We start from the raw sequence: 22,309 nt of genomic DNA on the forward strand, positions 1-22,309 counted from the left end.
GAATGTAAGTTGTAAATGGATTTCACGTCTTGAACAGCTCGTATCTCTTTTTTATTTTTATCTCTCCTTGCCCTAATTCATCCAAAATTCGCGTCTTTTGTTCATTATGTTCTCTCTTACTCCCACTCATTCTTCTTTGTTCTCACACAATTTCTCGTAGAAAATTGTTTTCCTTTTCTTTCTGCATTCTATTGCATCAAACTGGAACTAATATCAATTTTCCTTTTTCTTGAAACACCTCCAACTTGGTTGTCTCATCTTAATGACAAGACATTGGAAGCATAGAACTTTTCTAGTGCTATCATCTACTTTCCCAACAACTAGGAGTAATTTACTGTACTGAATCATTTCTTCTTCGTTATTCCCCCTTCTTCTTCTTCTTCTACTTTCTTCTTCTTCTTCTTCTTCTCCTCCTTTTTCTTCTTCTGCTTCTTCTTCTTCTCCTTCTTCTTCTTCTTCTTCTACTTTCTTCTTCTTCTTCTCCTTCTCCTCCTTTTTCTTCTTCTGCTTCTTCTTCTCCTTCTTCTTCTTCTTCTTCTTCTTCTTCTTCTTCTTCTTCTTCTTCTTCTTCTTCTTCTCCTTTTCTTCTTCTTCTTCTTCTTCTTCTTCTTCTTCTTCTTCTTCTTCGTCTTCTTCGTCTTCGTCTTCTTCTCCTTCTTCTTACTTACTCCTTCACCTTCTTTCTGTTGTATTATTTTTGAGCGCTCTACTCCCCCTAACACTAATATTCCCTATTGAGTTTCCTTTTTTGTAGTTAATGATGGACAATTCTTTTGAAAACTTTCAAGATGAAGATTACAAAAACTGCTACGTACTAGAAGAGATAGCGATTGTACAATGCCCAAATTTCTTTTTTTCACAAGATGGAATGAATGTTGTTTGGAGTTTGAAGGAAGGAGAATGATTATACTTGATGAACTAGTATTATAGTTTAAGGCAAACTAGTATAGTATATAGATACTATTCGTATCTATATACTTTGTAATAAAACATACTAGATGTAAAATTTGTAGCGTGAATATTAATATTGTAGACTTTTCCATAATTGAAGAGACTTGAAATGTTGTCAAAAATCCACTTTATTCTAATAAAAATTATTATTTTTCAGGAGCATGCTGTCGTGTGTGCTGATGATGTGTCAAAAGCATGCTCCTGTAAAATATTAATTTTTATTAAAATGGAGTGAATTTTTGACAACATTGCAAGTCTCTTCAATCGGATGTAAAGTGTTTAAAGTTTGAGAAAGAAGAATTAAAGGTGAAGTTTTCTTCGAACTTGGAATATTCTTGAAGAGTCTTGGAATTTGACTTTCAAAGATATTATGAAAGACTCTCAACTTCAAGTTAATTATACTACGTTACAAGTCTAGAGTTATAGTTCTTATTCTATTTTCTTTCTCAACATAAGTTTGAATAAGTATGATATTGGAGTGTGAAAGAAATCTTAAAGTTCTATAAGTTTAAGTAAGTAATATTGGAATTTGAAATTCCACCCTTATAGAGTCATTTACTTTCTGAAGTTGATATTGTGGTAGTTGTCGATATTGGATGAGAATCCAACAATATTGTCAAACCACGGATCTATTGAAAATCTAGGTTCTAGTTTTGGTTGTTACACCATTATCAATACATGGTAAACTAAAACTAAAGTGAAGTGCAGCAGTAAGCAGTATAACCTTATGCTAACGGCCGAGCACGGTTTCTGGCAGAAGTACCAAGGTGAACGTCTGTCATTGACCTAGACAAGCTCTCCCCAGTATGAGCCGCTAGTTTGGGAGGGGCTTGTCTAGGCCAATGACAGACGTTCACCTTGAAAGGTCACGGCATCCATTATTAACTGTGGTCAGCTGGTAGTAAAAATACGGCTGGTCTGTATTTTAGTTTCAGTTTACCAGAGATTGATAACGGTGTAACAACCGAAACCGTATCTCGATTTCTAATAAATCTGTGATATGAACATAAATCTATAGTGAGGTTCACGTTATAATATTAATTTTTAAGAACTGATTAAAACAAAAAATCACTGAAATCTCTACTAATTCATTCATTCAACTGATTCTGCAAAGTATGAAAATTATTTAATTAGAATAAAGATTGAATGCAATTTGAATAGCTGTAATAAAATATTGTACTGCAACCACATAAATCGGCGGTGTTTCAACAAATAATTATCGACTTTCTAAATAGTATATAAAATAATATCCTGCCCATCAACACACTACTAGAGAGAGAAAACGTGTGTATGAAAGAGAAAGAGAAGTAGATAGAGAGAGTGTGAGTGAGGGAGAGAATATGATGGACAACCAGTCCACACGTCCATTTAATGAGATGGAACCAAAATTTATTTATTTATTTATTTATTAGAAAGAGCGAACAATACAATAGTCGGAAAAGAAAAAACAGGCTATTGCCCAAAACTTCTTCAATTTCCTGATTTGTCACAAATCGTCCAAATATTATGTAGGTTATGTTCACTTCAATTTCAACACCAAATCTTCAATCTGAAACTATGAATCAGAATAAAACAAAGAATTTCAAATTAAGATAGATTTATAATGAAACTTCCGTTAAAACAAAAACCAAACTTCAAATATTCACAAAATATAGAATAAAATCACTTAAATTTTGACTCGAAATGCTTTTGAACATGGAGCAAGTACTCGGTTGAAAATTTGAAAGCTCAAAAGACAGTTGTAACGTTTGAATGAGTGAGTGAGTGAAGTTGCTGAACCTCTGTCTTGTCAAAGCCTTCTATGGACAGTAGCTGATACAGGTTTATTATTGTAATATAAACTGTTCATTCTCGTTCGAAATAATCAATTATATTTCATTAAGCAAGATATTTTATATCTCAATAATATCATAATGAATTTTCATGATTGAGATGGAATATTATGTGAATTAATTAATTACTAGTCGTGAGGCTCGCTTCGCTCGTCGTATCCGTCTAGCCAGGGAGCTCCGCCCCCTGGACCCACGACCGCATCGTCCAAGAATGAAATCAGCAGGCTCGCGAAATGTTAGGACGATCCAGTCGGGGGTCCAGACTAAACGTCTGGCTAAACGGATATGGCGAGCGAAGCGAGCCTGACGGCTAATAATAAAATATTCCCAGGAATAGCTCCGATTGAAGTAGCAGTGCCCAATCAATTTTTCCGCGGTATATGCATTTCAATCTTCAACTTGGTGCCAACCTAACAAAGTCAACTCAACTTAATGCCAACCTGACAAAATTATTAATTTAGTTAGGTACCAGTTAACAACTGTTTCGAAGAGGTACTCTCTCTAGATTATGGTTCTATATTCACATATGGTATGGACATTTTTTCAATTATAATTAAGAGAATAAGAAGAAGAATATACATGCTAAAAGACGAATTTTAAACCCTTAGAAACCACCCTTAGAGTTAAAATATTGCCAAAAGATTTCTTAGTGCGCCTCTAAAAGGCCAACTGAACATACCTACCAAATTTGAACGTTTTTGGTCCGGTAGATTTTTAGTTCTGCGAGTGAGTGAGTGCCATTTCGCTTTTATATATATAGATTCTACATTGTTAAAAGACGATCTGGCAACAGAGCAAGGCGTGAAAGAGATAGCGCTATCTTCTCTGTTGAATGATAGACAAGGATAGCAATACCATTGCTAATCGAACACTGTCATTATAACGTGGACCTCACTAGAGTATGGGAGGGGCTTGTCTAGGCCAATGACAGACGTTCACCTTGAAAGGTCACGGCTTCACTTATAACAGCTGTGCTCGGCTGGTAGTAAAAATATGCTGCTCTGTATTCTAGTTTCAGTTTACCAGAGATTGATAATGATGTAACAACCGTTACCAGTATCTCGATTTCTAATAAATATTAAATGTGGTTTGACAATGTCCAGTTTCTCCATTCAAGAGTCACTCACTGTGTTTAAATTATTCCCAATGCAGTGATATTACTCAAACTTTTCCAAACTAATGTTGATTTATGTTTTATATTCTTGTTTATATTTAGTTTTTTCAACTGGCAAAATTTCAAATTCATATTTCTTCTGCTGTTGAGTTAAAATAGAATAAATTTGAAAAAGATGAAGCCTTAAACCTATTTTAGACCTTTCAAATATCATCTCAATTAGGGCCACTGCTAACAAATATGTAACCTATAACACTAATATTGAATGTATAAGGAGACATAGGTACTAAAATAATAAACCTCATTCCAAATCACTTTCTCATGGACAATAAGATCAGCGGAAAAATTTAACTGGATATAAAAAACTGGACATACAGTAATTTCTTCTTCCATTTAGATATATGACTCGAGATTTCTGCTCCAGCATTGTTTTTCCTTTAGTTTTTTCATCTTTCAGTGGACTCGCTTACCTTTATTTTGAGTATCTATTTCTCTGTTTTCTTCCTTCCCCCCATTTCCCCCTTCCTTTTTTTCCTCATTACTTCTCTCTCTTCTTTGCCTGCCTATTACATGAGAAATCATAGTTGGCTAGGTATCTTCCTCTCTTTTTTCCTCTTTTCCAACACACCCAACCACAAAGCCCTTCTCAACTACACAAAAAGTGAACAAAATATAATAACTTTTTTTCAATAGTAATAGGGCAACTTGACAATAGGTAAACGAATTTAAAAAAAGTTTCCAAGGTGAAAGAGAATACTTATTTTGGTGAGAAGATTGTATTTGTTTCCCACTTAAAATGTCCGCCCATTAAGGATCAAACTTTGAGGTTCCGATCATCAAAATTGATTTCAAATGTTCATCTGACAAGGAAGTATTTGGATTTAACAAACTTCATTTTTGAGAATGTCTGCTCACAATAATTATTGTAGGTAGATCCCAAAAGAAAAAACATAGCTTGAACATGGTTTTTTATTTTTTTAAAGTATTTTTCTGGGAGAGAACTGTAAAATGAAAGTAGGTTACCTTCTTTGTGTAAATATATATTTAAAAAAAATCGGTTGCAATAATGAATAATAAGGTCCAGGGCCGGACAAAATCTATTCGCGGGCCGGATATGGCCCACAGGCCGTAGGTTGGAGAGCCCTGGATTTGTGAGTTTGTAGAATGAATAGCACTGAACGACTATTGGAATAAATTCAAGCTGAATATACAACAGTAGATGTTATAATATATTATACAAACACGTTATAAATAATAATCAATATTTCTAATGCCCGGTTTCTCAGTCGTTCAATAAACAACGCTATAGCTATTGATTCAATAACTTTATCGTATCAATAAATTTTTATTGGTTTCTCAAACATATTTTTATAGAATCCATAGATATGGAACGATTTATCTGTTCAATGAATCTGTTAACATGGCATGATCCCAAATCGGCCACTTTCGTAGACAAACTTGGTGCCGGTTAAATTTTAATCGTGATTAACCCCGCGAGAGACAATCAGGGGAGCTATCTTATCAAAAAGGCCTTCTCTAATTGGTTCTCGTGAGATATGGAACGATTAATCTTTTCAATGAATCTCTTAACATGGCATGATCCCAAACCGGCCACTTTCGTAGACAAACTTGGTGCCGGTTAAATTTTAATCGTGATTAAATAAATAATAAATTAAATAAATACATAATTTTATTCATGGAGGCAACAGGTAAAAACCCATTTTGCCTCCTTCACACATTACAATCATACACTATACAATCCAAAAATGTATTTTAAGAATTAAGTATGAAGAAATGTTAAAAAACAAGAAATGTAATGTAAGTGAAATAATAAGAAATGAAAATTAAATGAATCAAAAAAACTAACAAAAGTATGTCAAATGAATGAGAATGAAATTAAATATAAGATTTTAACAATTTTAGAAAACTTGAAATCAACAAATACTGTATTCAATTAATCAATTATCAATAAACTACAATAAATTAATCAATAAGCCTGAAAAATAATTATTCAATTGATCAATAATTATCAATAAATCACAACAAATAAATCAATATCTATAATGAGAAAATTGCAAAGGTAATTAATTAAACCCTGAACTTTAAAACTTAATAAAAGTCTGTTGATTCAAGTTTAGCCTACAATGAAAAGAAAAAAATAGAATGTCTGTGAATCACTACCACAACTCCGCGAGAATCAATCAGGGGAGCTATCTTATCAAAAAGGCCTTCTCTAAATGGTTCTCGTGAAATTAATCACGCTTAAAATCTAACAGGCTTTTGTGCAACCGGACCTTGATGTTATGGTAACTAACCAAATCTTGGTTTTCTATTCCATGCTGCTTGTTGTGAGGTAATGGAAGCCTACTGACATATTTTGGCTGATGTCTCCAAAACAAGATGGCTGACACCAAATGAGGGCTAGCAATAAACAGTGCAACTTTGGTTCTGTTCTGTTTTTAAAATACTGGTGATCTACAATAATTTTTATTTAATTTTGTAATTTAATTTTTGTAACTTAAATTTTGCGATTGCATCCAAAAATTTGACAAATTTATTTATCCATTCCATAAATTTTTATAGGCTGAATTTTGGCACTATAGTTTCTCAATTGGTTTATGGATTCAATAAGTTCATGGAGCGCTCTAGAAACGCATTTCTCATGTTTATCGATTCAATAAGTTATTGAATGGATCAACAGTTTATGGAACAACTGAGAAACCGGGCATATGAGTAATGGAACATTCTACACTTGTTACTTATACTCATAAATAAAACTTTATTGACCGAACGAAGTGAAGTCTAAGATTCAAGTCGATGGTTCAGCATTAATTTCTCTTTTTGTTTAAATGTTTATATGTTGCGCACTTACGGCGAAACACGGTAATAGATTTTGATGAAATTTGACAGGTATGTTCCTTTTTTAATTTGCGCGTCGACGTATATACAAGGTTCTTGGAAATTTTGCATTTCAAGGATAATATTAAAGGAAAAATGAGCCTTCTTCAAATGCCAATATTGGAGTAAAAATCAGACCATAGAATTATTCATTATAAATCAGCTGAAAAGTGATTACACAGATGTGTGGAGAAGCCAGTCTATTGATGTATTTCCATAAGGTCTATTATGACTATAATAGTTTCAATCAGGTACTTGTGGATGAGAATACTGCGTGAGGTCTACTGTTCACAGAACTACTAGTAACTCCATAATGTAATAAACAATTATCAATCTGCTTTAGAGTATGAGCTAATTTTCAATTATCTATGCTATAGAATTCAACTACCACTCTAAGCTCTGAAATCCAGTAAATTTCATGAAATTCGATTGAAAAACAGAGAATTTATATTATTTGAGATGTGATTATTACTACTAGGCTATACCATATATAAACAATAGCATGGCTATTATAGTCTCTATGGCTATACAGGCAAGATTTATCACAAATTCATTATTCTGAGACAGTCAGTGGAGTCATGAAGACTTGGAATACTACTTAACCAGGTCTACACCTAAAACTAGAAGACAATAATCTATTAATCGATATGTTATTGGATGAAAAGACCTGAAGCAGCTCATCTGGAAATCAATAAAAAAACAAAATAACAGTTTGCTTTTTTTCAATATTGAGAATCTCTTATGAACTGGAACTATAGAATTGAGCAGCAGAATAAGTAATGAGCAAGCAATATGATTGGTAGATGAATGGCCAATCAGGAAGCACGTCTGACATTGACCTAGACAACAACTGTATTTGCCTTTCTCTTCCTGGTCAATCAACCGCCATTGCTGTGACGTGGGAGTGGCTTGTCTAGACCAATGGCAGACGTTAACCTTGACTGCTCATCCATTGATGCTTGCTCTTCACTTCGTAATTGATATTCTATTGCCGTACTCTCCATATCCAGTTGAATAGAGATTGACAATGTTGTAACAACAGAACCTAGTATCCATTATAGGCTTAGTATCCATTATTAATAGGCTGCAAAGTATTTTTGTTATTTTGAAAAAGTTATTCATCTTTACCCACTCTGAATGAATAAATATTCTTCAAATCAGAAAATAGTAGATTATCTCTTTGAATATCTGATTGAGATAGCTCCATTTATTTCTATCAAATAATCCAATAATGTAATGTAATAGATTCATTAGTCTACTGCACAATTTATAATATTTCACAAATTCCACACCTCAATCTCTCGGCTCCAGCTCTTAGCCAGTACCATAATAATTGTAGCCCAAGTATTATCTAGTTATGATCCTTACAATAAACTCTTCAAGTGCTGGTTGTACAACAGCCGGTTAAATTTTAACCGTGATTAATTCCTTATTGCCATTAAATTTCAGACCGGGTAGAGAGGGGGCTAATATAATTTGTTCTTTGTGCAATAGTGGGGAAAGGGAAGATATTTATCATTTTATAGGCCGCTGTAAGGTATTGGGAGAGCAAAGGAAAAATTGGTTACAGCACCAAGTACTAGGTGACGAAGTAGTGCGGAGATATCTTAACGGGGAGGACTGGGTGCGGTTGGAGGGGTATTTAAGATCAGCGGGAACATATATAAATTTCCTTATTAATGAATTCAATTTTTGAACTGTAAAATAGTTAGTATTCTTTACCTAGGCTTCTCTGTAATATAATGTTTTTGTTATTGTTGTTTACCTGAATCTTATCTTGTTTCGTAAATGAGAATAAACTTTGTTTTTCAATTATAGTTCAATAATAGTTCATCTATGTTGAGGAAGGCTTATAACTATTCTTGTATAGAGTACCGGAATCAATGACTGAAATTTATCAAACTGTTTACCTTGATTAGTTAAGGAAAACTATTATCTTTATCTACCAACTCTGGCTGAGTGCTTCGGCCATGCCTAATGAATTCTTGTCAACCATAGAATGAATAATACTGCATGTTACTTCATTGTAAAGTGTTTATTATTCGATGTAATTGTGTATTGAGGACAATAAAATTCTTCTCTATTCTATTCTAATTTCACTAAAACCAATCAGAAAAGCCTTCTTTTCAAAAACGCCTTATCTGATTGGTTCTCATGAAACTAATCACGGTTAAAATTTAACCGGTTGTTGTGCAACCGGGCCCTTTGGCCACGACAGTTGAAAAGTTAAATTCAATGAAAATTGACCTCAGTCAAATGCATCGCAACAGGGTTAATGCAATGGAGACCAATGAACGTTTCTGCCTCCAGTGCAATGATTTCATGATCATTTTACAATAATTGAGAAATGGTTGAATCCAATGATATATTTTGATGGTTCAATCAGTCAGAATTACACTACTAACAGGAAAGTACCACAGGCCTCAGCCCAAAACGGTTCCAATTCTAGTTTATACAACAGTCTAAATAACAGTTCATGGTTGAGTTAAATAACAATAGTAATTCCTTGTTGGTTATCCATCTTGTTTTCACTATCATTAAAACTATTATGAGAATGTGCAACACCAGCACGAAACGGTCGTCGCCACACCAAAGAAAGTGAGGGTTATTTCACTTTAAAGTTATATTTGAATACGATAGTAATAACAATAGTAACTCTAGGATAACTGTCATGCTAGTATCCTATAGAACCCTAGAATCCTAGTATTGGGGCAATCCAATATCGAATTTACGCTGAAATAAAACCCTAGTCTTTTAATGACTACTGATGAAATCACCCTATACTTTCTCTTTTTGGGACATTCAAATTACGGTATTTTCAAATCACAGTATTGAGGTAATCTCATATCGGATTTACTCTGCAATTAAACCCTAGTCTTGTAATGACTACTGATTAAATCACCCTATACTTTCTCTTTTTGGGACATTCAAATTACGGTATTTTCAAATCCCAGTATTGAGGTAATCTCATATCGGATTTACTCTGCAATTAAACCCTAGTCTTGTAATGACTACTGATAAAATCACCCTATACTTTCTCTTTTTGGGCCATTCAAATTACGGTATTTTCAAATCACAGTATTGAGGTAATCTCATATCGGATTTACTCTGCAATTAAACCCTAGTCTTGTAATGACTACTGATGAAATCACCCTATACTTTCTCTTTTTGGGACATTCAAATTACGGTATTTTCAAATCCCAGTATTGAGGTAATCTCATATCGGATTTACTCTGCAATTAAACCCTAGTCATGGTTAAAACAAGTAATAAAACAAGTAACAGTGAAAACAAGTAAATAACCAACACGGAATTACTATTGTTATTTAACTCAACCATGACTACTGATGAAATCACCCTATACTTTCTCTTTTTGGGACATTCAAATTACGGTATTTTCAAATCCCAGTATTGAGGTAATCTCATATCGGATTTACTCTTCAATTAAACCTAGTCTTGTAATGACTACTGATGAAATCACCCTATACTTCTCTTTTTGGGACATTCAAATTACGGTATTTTCAAATCCCAGTATTGAGGTAATCTCATATCGGATTTACTCTGCAATTAAACCCTAGTCATGGTTAAAACAAGTAATAAAACAAGTAACAGTGAAAACAAGTAAATAACCAACACGGAATTACTATTGTTATTTAACTCAACCATGACTACTGATGAAATCACCCTATACTTTCTCTTTTTGGGACATTCAAATTACGGTATTTTCAAATCCCAGTATTGAGGTAATCTCATATCGGATTTACTCTTCAATTAAACCCTAGTCTTGTAATGACTACTGATAAAATCACCCTATACTTTCTCTTTTTGGGATATTCAAATTACGGTATTTTCAAATCACAGTATTGAGGTAATCTCATATCGGATTTACTCTGCAATTAACTCAACCATGACTACTGATGAAATCACCCTATACTCTCTCTTTTTGGGACATTCAAATTACGGTATTTTCAAACCCTAGCATTGAGGTAATCTCATATCGGATTTACTCTGCAATTAAACCCTAGTCTTTTAATGACTACTGATGAAATCACAGTAAACTTTCTCTTTTTGGGGGACATTCAAATTATGTTCAATTGATGTTCTCTTTTTTCTCAGATGTTCCAGTAGTTACATTGGAATTGGGTGGAGGTTTGAATGCCAGTTCAATAAAGGAAGGCGTGGATGTATATTTTGAATGCAACATCAAATCCAATCCGTGGGTCTACAAAGTCTGCTGGAAGCATAACGTGAGTACCAACCACATCATATATTACTCCATTCTATTTCTACTACATTCCTTTCTCCAAAATTTATTTCATAATTATTTTAATGGAAACACTTGGAGCTCTTATTGAATGAAAAAGACTAAGAAATTGTCAAAAAATCACTGATTTTTCAGTGGAATCAGTGGTTTTTTGACAATTTCTTAGTCTTTTTCATTCAATATGAATAATTACCACAATATCAACTTCTCAACTACACAAAAACTTGGAGCTCTCTTCAAAACTTTTTCTGTTAAATAATAACAAGACTCGTACCCATGTCTTCTTACCTACTGACCAGCTCTTCTACGGAGAAAACCAAATTCAATTTGAATATCCAAGAACGAAATCACTTCCAATACAATACATAACGTAACTTCAATAGAAGATCATTAATTGCTTCAGTTTATTGGATATTATTTTAACAATCAAGTTACCAATATTCACTTGCATACATTCTGGCGACAGTATGATATTGTGCTCTCAAGTTCCAAAAACAAGTAAAACCATGACTAACCATGAATTATTACCATAGAGAAACGATAGCATAGTAGATATCCCATGGTATAGGGCGTTTATGTCGCAAGTTTTACTGTTATCCCAAGCCAATAGTTCACATAGTTCTTTCTTATGTAGCTGTGTGACGCTGGTAGTCTCTCAAATTGTGCCGTTCATACACTATCACCCCAACAAAACAGTAAAAATTGACTATAATCGACAGTAATCGGCTTGAGATAATAGTAAAAGTTGCAACATAAATTCCCTATGCCATGGGATATCTACTTTCGCTATTGTTTCTCCATGTTATTAATCATTTTTACTTAATCTCAAACCAGTCTGAGATTTTGCCTTCCTAAGTTTCAAAAACCGATCATTGAAAATGAAGAACTTTTTTATTTCACATAAATTTGATGAACGATTAATGAGAACTACTATATTTTGAAAGGTAGATTTATATTTGATTAATAAGGAAGATGAGGATTTCAAAACAATTAAGAGTACAGATAATGATGATGATACCAAATTTCTCCAGGAGTGATGGAGAACTGTTGTTGAGGAGGAAAAGGTGAAAAAGCATGATGATCATAATAAATTAATACTAAGATTAGGAATATTAAGCTGCGTACACACATATACGCGCTTCCAACCCGCACCGAGCACGCTCCGCCCTCGTACCGCCCTCGTTCCTCCATCGTACCGCAGTCGCTCCGCCCCCGCTCTGCAGTCGCACCGATCATGAACGTTACGGGAGATGTTAGCTCTTCTCGCGTTCCACTCTTGCTCGCTGGAGTGACGTTCGGTTGCGGAGCAGAGCGAAAGTCTGTACGCACCTTTATACAGTACAATGATGATGATAATGCTTATGATTATAATAATGATTAAGATAATGATAACTACTAAGGTGGAAAGGATGTCTATGATGACCATGATCATGAATTATTATTATGACGACGGAAACAAGTGTTTGCGATAATTTTGAAAAAAATTAACTACAGATAAGTGCTCTAGATGCTTTGAAAAAATGCTTTGATAAAGCGAGTCTTTTGTGCTCGACTTTTTTCGTGTTTTGGGAGGAAGCTGATTTAATATTTTCCAGAAGGAATGGGATCACACTCCGTACAGCACGTTTGTTGATGAAGAAGAGAAAGTGGAATAAGGAGAAGAAGAGGAAGAAGAAGAAGAAGAAGAAGAAGAAGAAGAAGAAGAAGAAGAAGAGGAAGAGGGAGAGGAATAAGAAGAAGAAAAAGAAGAAGAAGGAGACTAGGAATAGAAATAGTGGAAGAACAAGACTAGGGAAGGGAGGAGTGGAAAAGCAATAGAGAGATGAAGAAAAAGGGGAGGAAGATGAAGAAGACTGGAAGTAAAAAAAGAAGGAAAGGAAGAAGATGCTAGGGATGATAATGATAAGTGATAAGGAGGAGAGAGGAGGATGATAGGGGAAAGGAAAAAGAGAAGAAGAATAAGGAGGAGGATAGTAAGAAGAAGAAGAAGAAGGAGGAGAAGAAGAAGAAGAAGAAGAAGAAAAAAGAAGTTGGAAGAGAATTGAGAATATACGAATTTTGATCAAAAAGGCAAACGATAATCTTGAGATCATAAAATGAAGAGAAGCACTAGAGAGTTAAAATTAATAAGTAGGGAAAAATAAAGGTGTGTAAAGGAAAAGCAGAAGAACAAAGAAAAGCGGAGAAAAAGGAAGAAGATGTGGGTAGAAGGAAGTGAGTAAATCTCACTAGGTTAGTAGTAGCTGCAGAGGAAGATGGATGAGAATGACAAAAAAGACGAGAGAGAGTAAGAGAGAAAGAGAGAAAGAGAGAGAGATAGATTGATTGATTGATTATAAATGTATTCATTAGGGCGGAGTTAGGACTCCTGGTCTTCTCTACCACACAACCCTAGAGAGAGAGAGAGAGAGAGAGTGATTGATTGATTGATTGACTGCCTTTATTAAAAACCTAGGAGGGCGAAGTTAGGGCGCAGCCGGCCCTCTCTTACACTTAACCCTCCAATACAATAATACAAAGTTTTTATTATTTACAAAATAATAAAAACTTCCAAATAGCGAAAGAAAGAAAGAAAGAAAACAAAATTAAAATTTCTTTCTAGGAATTGAGAGAGAGAGAGAGAGAGAGTGAGAGAGAGAGTGAGAGAGAGAGAGTGAGAGAGAGATATATTAATTGATTGATTATATGTCTTTATTAGGGCGGAGTTAGGACTCATGGTCCTCTCTACCACACAACCCTAGAGAGAGAGAGAGAGAGAGAGAGAGAGAGAGAGAGAAGAGAGAGAGAGAGAGAGAGAGAGTGAGAGAAGGAGTGAGTGATTACGTACGTGTAGTCAATATGTGAGGGGCATATTTTCCACTTTCCGTTGCAGCATGAATTTTGCCTTCAAAGAGCCTTCATTACCAACCTTAATGAAGACTGCGACGCTACTATGCCGGCAAGGAAATTCACTTTCATCTGTCATCATTCTCTGTGAAGAACATCAATGCTTCACATGCTCAACTATTGCTGACAGATTTGAGTAAGTCTCACAAGGCGTATTTTCAGTGGCGTTTTTGCCATCATTGTTCACGGATTAGAAAACGCTATTATTCTTCTACTTTCCCCTTCTACTCCTTCTTCTTCTTCTTCTTCTTCTTCTTCTTTTTTTCCTCTTCATCTTCTTCTTCTTCTTCTTGTAACGGGGTAATTGATATTGGTAATTGGTGTTATATTAGATAATGGTATTGAGATGGTATTATAGTAACAATTTATAATGAGGGAATCGCTTGGCTTGCGAGAGGTTAAATTGATCCAACTCTATAACTCTTGGGAAAAGGAACTATAATTTAGAAGAATAGACAAAACAGATAATATATTGGAGAACTAAATAATCGATTTAATTTAATTGAAAACTCAAAGTTAAAGTGGAAACTAAAATAAAAGATTAAGAATACCTTTTGAATAAACAATAGAATAATAATTACAGGATTTGCCTTCAATAAAAAAATCTATGAATAATATATATCAATAAGATTGATAATATAAGTAACTTACTGAACCAGTAAATGGTGTCTCGGAACAGAGGGGTAGAGCCGAGCCCGATTATCTGCTGTAGATAGTTTCAGGTCCCGTCCTCGTAACCGACTGCCGAGAGGCATACATTTTTCAGTCTAATTTTACTTGTCATGAATTTTCACCGTCGTCGACACTTTTAATTTTTTTAATCAATGTATGCTTTTGGATTGTAAAAATTCATGTCAAATAATAGGCTACATTACTAACTAATATCTGTATGATTGGAAGTTCGCTTGCCTAGCGCACTGGAAATTTAATCTATTCTTGCATCTTTCTATCAGAACCTCAAATTATATTATTAAACAGACAGCTAGAGCTCCTAAAAACACACACCTCTAAGGAACTCACAGGATTGCACCTGCACAATGTGTTTTTATTATTTACAATAAGAGGATTACACATTCTACTGTTTTAGAGTCTTGCTCTTCAGACGCAACCACATTTTTTCAATCTACAAGTTTCGCTTCAAATCAGATTCCACTCGTTGCACTAATCCTGCGAAAATGTTTTGTTGATAATATTTTTTCACTTCTTCACTTTTTCTTACTTCTTCTTTCCTGTCAATCTTCTTCTCACTACATCTTTCTAGTTCGTCAAGAACTTTCTATTCTACTGTCGATCGTTTGCCTTCTTGTTCAAAAGTCTTATGTTTCTCAATTCTCTGCCTTCTTCTCCATCTTTCTTTCCTCCTCATCCTTGACCCTCTCCTTCTTCTTCCCAAACTCCAACTCATTTTCTTATATTTCTTTTTCTCCTTCTTCTCTTCTCCTCACTACTTTTCATCTTCATAAACTCTTCCTTCATATTAATCATTTTCTCATACTACCTTCTTTTTTCCTTTTCAATCATCTTCATACAGGATATTTCCCTCTCATTCCACTCCTGCCTTTCCAGTATCAACCATGATCTTCTTGCTCATTCTCTAGTTCTTTACCTTATTTCTCTTACACCATTATTTTATTCACCTATTCCTCCACATTTACCTCATTTTCCTTCTCCATCTCTATCTCTTCCTTCTCATTCTCCTCCTCCTCTTCCACCATCATCTCCTCTTCCTGATCCTTCTCCTCCTCCTCCTCTTCCTCCTCGTTCACCTTCTACGACATCAGCATCATCAGGATTAATAATTATTGTCATAATCAACATCCTCATAATGAAAAGATATTCAATAACTCAAGATTAGACGCGAATGAAATAAACAGGGCAAGATTGAATATCATTATCAACACTATAAGCATGGAATGTCATCACCGTGAGAAGCATTATGGAATGAATTCAATAGCGAGGTATACAGCGCGTTCAAATTGAATGGAAAACGATTCCATAAATCAGCAGAATAAATTCCATTGCTTGAATGATCTCCATGCTCCAAGAGTGCATTTCAACCGACGTTCTAATTCTCAATTGAATTCGAATATTTTCCATGATCAAGATTAGAGCTTCAAATTCCTAAATCGAACCTTCCAATGGAATGTCGGTGATTGTCGAGGATTTTTCCGAACGAAAACGATTGAGAAAATAAGTGGGTGAAGGAGGTGGATAAGGATCTAGAGGATGATGATGATGATGATTATTATTATTATATTATATTATTATTATTATTATTATTAATATCGGAGCACCGAGCTTCGCTCGTTATTTATTTATTCATAAACGGAACACAATTCTTTAAAATGATTGGGGAAGGACTAACAGGCACAGCCCAAAACTGTTTCTTCCCAGAATTTTGATATACCCTATACTATTAAACGTGCAATTTCTGCTTATATGTTTAGATGTTTAGATGTTTAGATGTTTAGATGTTTAGATGTTTAGATGTTTAGATGTTTAGATGTTTAGATGTTGAGATGTTTAGATGTTTAGATGTTTAGATGTTTAGATGTTTAGATGTTTAGATGTTGAGATGTTTAGATGTTTAGATGTATAGATGTTTATATGTTTGTATTTCACCGGATCTCGAAAATGACTAACGATTCTCACGAAATTCAGAACATAGTAGGTTTATAATAAATTGCATTAGGTCTCATCCCTGGGAAAACTCGCTGAAGGACATTAAAAGGATAGTTATTAATCAGGCTTTAAAAAACAGCTGATAATAATTATTTCGTCGTCTGTTGGTGATGGAAGTGAGTGAGCGAGTTCATGTGTGTGGGACTGTGTCAAAATTATGACTCTGAAATAGTCTTCTCTGATTTGGCTTTTGTGCAACTGGGCCTTTGTGAGGGAAATTTTTGCATTCCTCTGGGAGTTAATCTCAATTTACTGTGATTACATAGAACATTTCTGTACTATGAATGTTATTATAATTTCTTCTTTCGTAATAATTTTTTTATGCTTTTGTACTCCAGAACGAAGCTCGGTCCCCGATTTTACACTATAAATAGTCCAAAAAGTGGGTTATACACTTGAATACAGGTCCAATTTCCAGTCCAAACATTTGAAAACGGAAAAGTTCTAGTTCAGATTGTTTACAAACCAAATTGAGTAACAAAATTACACCCACTAATCACTTAAAACTGTAAGATAATGATTGAAAATTATTATATACTCTAATTTAGAAAGATATACCATGTCATGTCACTAAATCAGATTATTTTGATCAAGTCGATTCAAATTTATAAATATTCTCTCGTGAGATAAGCTGATTGATTAAACAGCTGAACATAATTCTGTCTCTCTCACACAGGCACTCGCATCTTCTGTTATCGACAGACGACGAAATTATCATCTGTTTGTCCAAGAATGAATAATTATTATCCTTTTCATGTCGTTCAGCGATTTCATGTCCTCCAGGGTTGAGACCTAGTGCAATCGAATATTAACATCATAGACCTACTATAGTGAGGTCCACGTTATAATGACAGTATTTGTTCAACTTTGGTGTTGCTATCCTTGTCTATCATTCGACAAAGCCGGTGGTACTATCCTTTTCTAGGTCCACAACGATGACAATTATGTTTTTGACAGTGTAGAAATATAATTAATTAATGCAGAAAATCGGCATCGCTTTTCTTCTATCTTTATCCACTGCCATTATAACGTGGACCTCACTATATGTTCCAAATTTCGTGAGAAACGTTAGAACCGTTTCAGAGATCCGTTGGACATAACCAAATAACCACGTAATCATATACAGAAATTGCTCATTTAATAGGATGATAGAGCTCTGATACTCTGTACATGATAATCAATACATGATACATGATACATGATACATGATACATGATACATGATACATGATACATGATACATGATACATGATACATGATACATGATACATGATACATGATACATGATACATGATACATGATACATGATACATGATACATGATACATAATACATGATACATGATACATGATACTTTGTACATCCTACTGCGGGCTTGGAGAACATGAGTCAGTGATTTTTCTGATACAGTCAGTATTTTAAATTTAATAGTACCGTTTAATGCTTCAGAGTTAATTTTTTTTCACTGCACCGGAAAACATAGAATTTACCACTGACAGAATCCAACTTTCATGTAAAATGGGAATAGCTAATCTTCCATTGAGATCGGATACAAATGAATGATAGGCTGCCACCCATTGAGCAATAATAGTTGCCTCAAAAAATATATCCAACTCTGTCAAGGCTTTTGCAATACAGCTTTTTTATCTGATGGCGAAAAAATGAGGACATGTTTGCTTTTATTCCGAATCAGGAGAGAGAGAGAGAGAATTTCAGATCGATGCGTGCAGATTAATTCATCATCAAAGAATGAGAGGGAAAAAATGAAGCCGTACACAAAGTAAGCGGAGGAGTAGGATGAATGACACTCGGAGGATGAGTGAGGAGGTGGGGGAGAATGATGATGGATGAGGGGTCGGATGAGGAGGATTCTACCTGGATTTGGATGAGTTTTCATTTTAAGTTTTTACTTTCCTTGCCCTATTACCATAGGTAAGGAAGTATTGCTTTCCAAAAAAATCTAAGGTATCCTAATTTCATGTTTTCAATAAGTCTCAAGGTCCCCTGAGTCCAAAAACATGATTTTTGGGTGTTGGTCTGTGTGTGTGTGTGTATGGGTGTGTGTGTGTGTGTATGGGTGTGTGTGTGTTTATGGGTGTGTGTGTGTTTATGGGTGTGTGTGTGTCTGTGAACACGATAACTCCATTCCTAATTAACTGATTGACTTGAAATTTTAAACTTAAGGTCCTTATACCATGAGGATCCGACAATAAGAGATTCAATAAAATGCAATGCAAAATGGCGGAAAAAATGGCGGATAATGACTAAAAAATCATGTTTTTCACGGTTTTCTCGAAAACGGCTGTAACGATTTTCTACAAATTTATACCCTAGATACCTATTTATAAGCCCTGACATGAGTTTCATTTCTGGAAAAATTGCAGGAGCTCCGTAATATTCCTGAGAAGAATGGATTTTGTTAAATTTTTATCACGATTTTCTCAAAAATGACTTGACCGATTTTTTTCAAATTCATACCCTGTATAGTTATATATCAGCTCTATTAACTGGCATGAGTCTCCTCCCTGAGAAATTAACAGGAGGTCCACCCCATCCTTGAGAAATTTACTTTGTATAAACCTTGTACTTTACCTTGTACTTCTCGTGCGTGAGGTAGGTAGGTAGAGCAGTTTATTCAAAAGAACACATGTCGATATTTTATCTGTAGAACAGCTGTTTTGACAACTTTTAAAAAATCCTCAAATTTCATAATTCAAACAAAGGAAAATGTACTCTGAACACAATCACAATAGTATAATCGTAGTTTTAATTATTTAGCCGCCAATCGGCATAATGCTATTCCCCTAAATTATCCCCGTTTAATAATGGAGCTCATAGATCAATGAGAAAGGAAAGTTGTGTGAGTGCACCACACCAGATTTTTAGGTTATGTTTTATTCTGTTCGCCCATTGGCCATTGTTATGACAACCACTTGATTTACTCTAGGCAACTTAATAGTGTTCAAACTTGAATGACAGGTTGCAACCTGATGAGGTGAGGATCTATTATTGATAGAAAACAGAGAAAACCAAATGTTGATATAATATCATGTCGATCTGAACGAAAAACAGACGGTCGAAGAATGAGAAATAACAGGAAAATTTGGGAATGAGATATATGTAGCCTATGAGATGAAGGTGAGCAATAGTGTATGTGAGGGAAATATATTATATTACAACCGGTGAAGATATACTTCGCAATAATAAAATATTGAAGACTGTAGACGAGTTATTCAGCATACAAACTGCTCCGCTTAGGGAGGATCTTTCATCTCTTGTTTCCATACACTTCTTCTTCTTCTTCTTCTTCTTCTTCTTCTTCTTCTCTTCTTCTTCTTCTTCTTCTTCTTCTTCTTCTTCTTCTTCTTCTTCTTCTTCTTCTTCTTCTTCTTCTTCTTCTTCTTCTCTTCTTCTTCTTCTTCTTCTTCTTCTTCTTCTTCTTCTTCTTCTTCTTCTTCTTCTTCTTCTTCTTCTTCTTCTTCTTCTTCTCTTCTTCTTCTTCTTCTTCTTCTTCTTCTTCTTCTTCTTCTTCTTATTCTTCTTCATTTCTCCTTCTCACTCTCCTGCACCTAAGCATCATCTCTGTCTCCTTCTAAACCATTCTTTTTCCCTCTCCCTCGCTCCTTCTCCTACTTCTCTCCTGAAGAAGTTGCCCTACCTTCTCCCACCCTCTACCACCTTCCATTTCCGCTTCATCCCATCCTTTTTCTTCCTCTTTAAATCCTCTTTCTCTTTCTCACTCTACTCCACCGCATCATCCTCTTGTTTTCACTCAGTCTCCTTTCATTCCATTTTTTCTTTCTCCTCCTCTTAGACTACCTTCTCCTCCACCTCCCTCTCCTTCTTCACTTCCTTCTCATTCTCCGCTTCCTCCTTCTCCTCTTCCCCCTTCGACTTTTTCTTTACTCCATCCTTTCTCTTCTCCTTTCCACTCCACATCCCCCTTAGACTCGACTGATTCATCCTCTTATGTTCCTACTCAGTCTTTTCCAATTCATTTTTTTCTGTATTTCGCTTCTTCTCCATCCATTCTTGTCTCACTCACTCCTCTTCTACCTTCTCCTTTTCATCCTCTAACTCTTTCTCTTACTCCTCCTTTCCATCTTTCCAGTCCTCCCACTCCTTTTTCCCAGCTTTCGCCTACTACCTTCTCCTCCTCATCCTTTTCCGCTTCCTCCTCCGCCTCCTCCACCACCACCTCCTTCTCCTACTCGTCCTCATCCTCATCCTCCTCCACCTCCTCCTCCACCTCCTCCTCCTCCTCCTCGTCCTCATCCTCCTCATCCTCTTCATCCCCCTCTTCCTCATCCTCTAAACCATCCAACTTTCTCCTCTCCTCCTACTCCCCCACCCACTCGCCACCTTTCACCTACTCCTAGCTTTTATTATCTTCTCATGCGTGTTTCCTGAGATTCGATTCATCCACTTGTGCATGCATAACTTATGAAGCCCATTCTTCTCTGGAGGATTCCTATAGAGAAGTTACTTGCTCCATGCTGAACGAATGTTGAAATGTCTGTTCAAAGTCTTGAAATATTTCATCACTATCTCGTGATTCAAGACTCACTTCCAAAATCCTACCTCTATGAATCTTTGACCCCTATGAACCCCTTTGACCTCTATGAATCTTCTGATGATGTATCATAATCAGGTTAACTCTAATTATCATCAACAGGTTCAATTAAAGTACTTTTAAAGTTGAGGTTCAGCTTATTGGAAAGAATCGTTGGTTATCAACCCAATCATCATTTCTTGTTCATTTGAATCAATTTGAGCTCGGGATGTTAGTCACAAAAGTCTGCGTAAATACTGGGAGAGATAAAAATATTAGATTATCACGATCTTGTATAAAAAAATTATCAAAAATTTAATCATCATGATTTTTTATATGACTAACAGGTAACCCGTGTTCCGCAAGGGCCCAATTAAACACTTGATGAACTAAAAACTTTACATAATGGAATCTTGGATATTTTTAATTAGACCTAAAAACCATCCTTGGTAAATGAAAAATCTAAATGCAAAATTTCAAGTAGATCAATCCAGTATTTTAGACGTGATGTTGTGTCATTCGTGAATTTTCTTTCCCATCTGTACGTATCTATGAGCCAGTTATTTCCTTAATTATAATTTATGGATTCAAGACTCCATATCCATACCTTAATAGACTCCTTCTACCTTACCTTTCTAGACTCCATACCTTTCTCTATACCTTTCTAGACTCCATATCATACCTTCTAGTGTATTCATGATTTGAGATGAGCTCTGAACCATCGAGGAGTTAATTTTAAACTCATTATTTTGTCATTCGTTGGTCTCAACAAATAATCTTATATAGTAATTTTCCATACTATGGTACCATATTTTTCACCTAGACCTTTTTCATATGACTCCCAGTCAGTTCAAGAAGGCATGTAAGCAGCTTCACCCAATGTAGACACCTATTTTTCCCACGCTAGACCTCATCAACTCACGAGTATCATATTTATTTATTCATAATTTACAATCAACTTGAGGACAAAGAAACAGACTACAGTCCAAAACTTCTTTCCATCCCAATTTCATAAAATAAATAAATTGTCCAAATAACGGTTATGTGCGACTTTTCAATTCTTCACTAAAGTGCGAGATAAATATTACTTTTAACATGAAGAGGAGAAACCCATTTCTCCCTCCACAGTTTGT

General features: G+C 35.0%; 1 protein-coding gene across 1 annotated transcript in view; it reads left to right on the forward strand.

The window, feature by feature from the left end:
• LOC111057666 (nephrin) overlaps positions 1 to 22,309 on the forward strand; it is a 176,737-nt gene that overhangs the window by 43,207 nt on the left and 111,221 nt on the right. Inside the window, exon 3 of the mRNA XM_039425664.1 lies at positions 10,911 to 11,041. Coding sequence (XP_039281598.1) covers positions 10,911 to 11,041 — 131 coding nt within the window. The remainder of the gene's footprint in view (positions 1 to 10,910; positions 11,042 to 22,309) is intronic.

Source organism: Nilaparvata lugens, chromosome 4 (genome assembly GCF_014356525.2).
Source record: "Nilaparvata lugens isolate BPH chromosome 4, ASM1435652v1, whole genome shotgun sequence".
Lineage (NCBI taxonomy): Eukaryota > Metazoa > Arthropoda > Insecta > Hemiptera > Delphacidae > Nilaparvata > Nilaparvata lugens.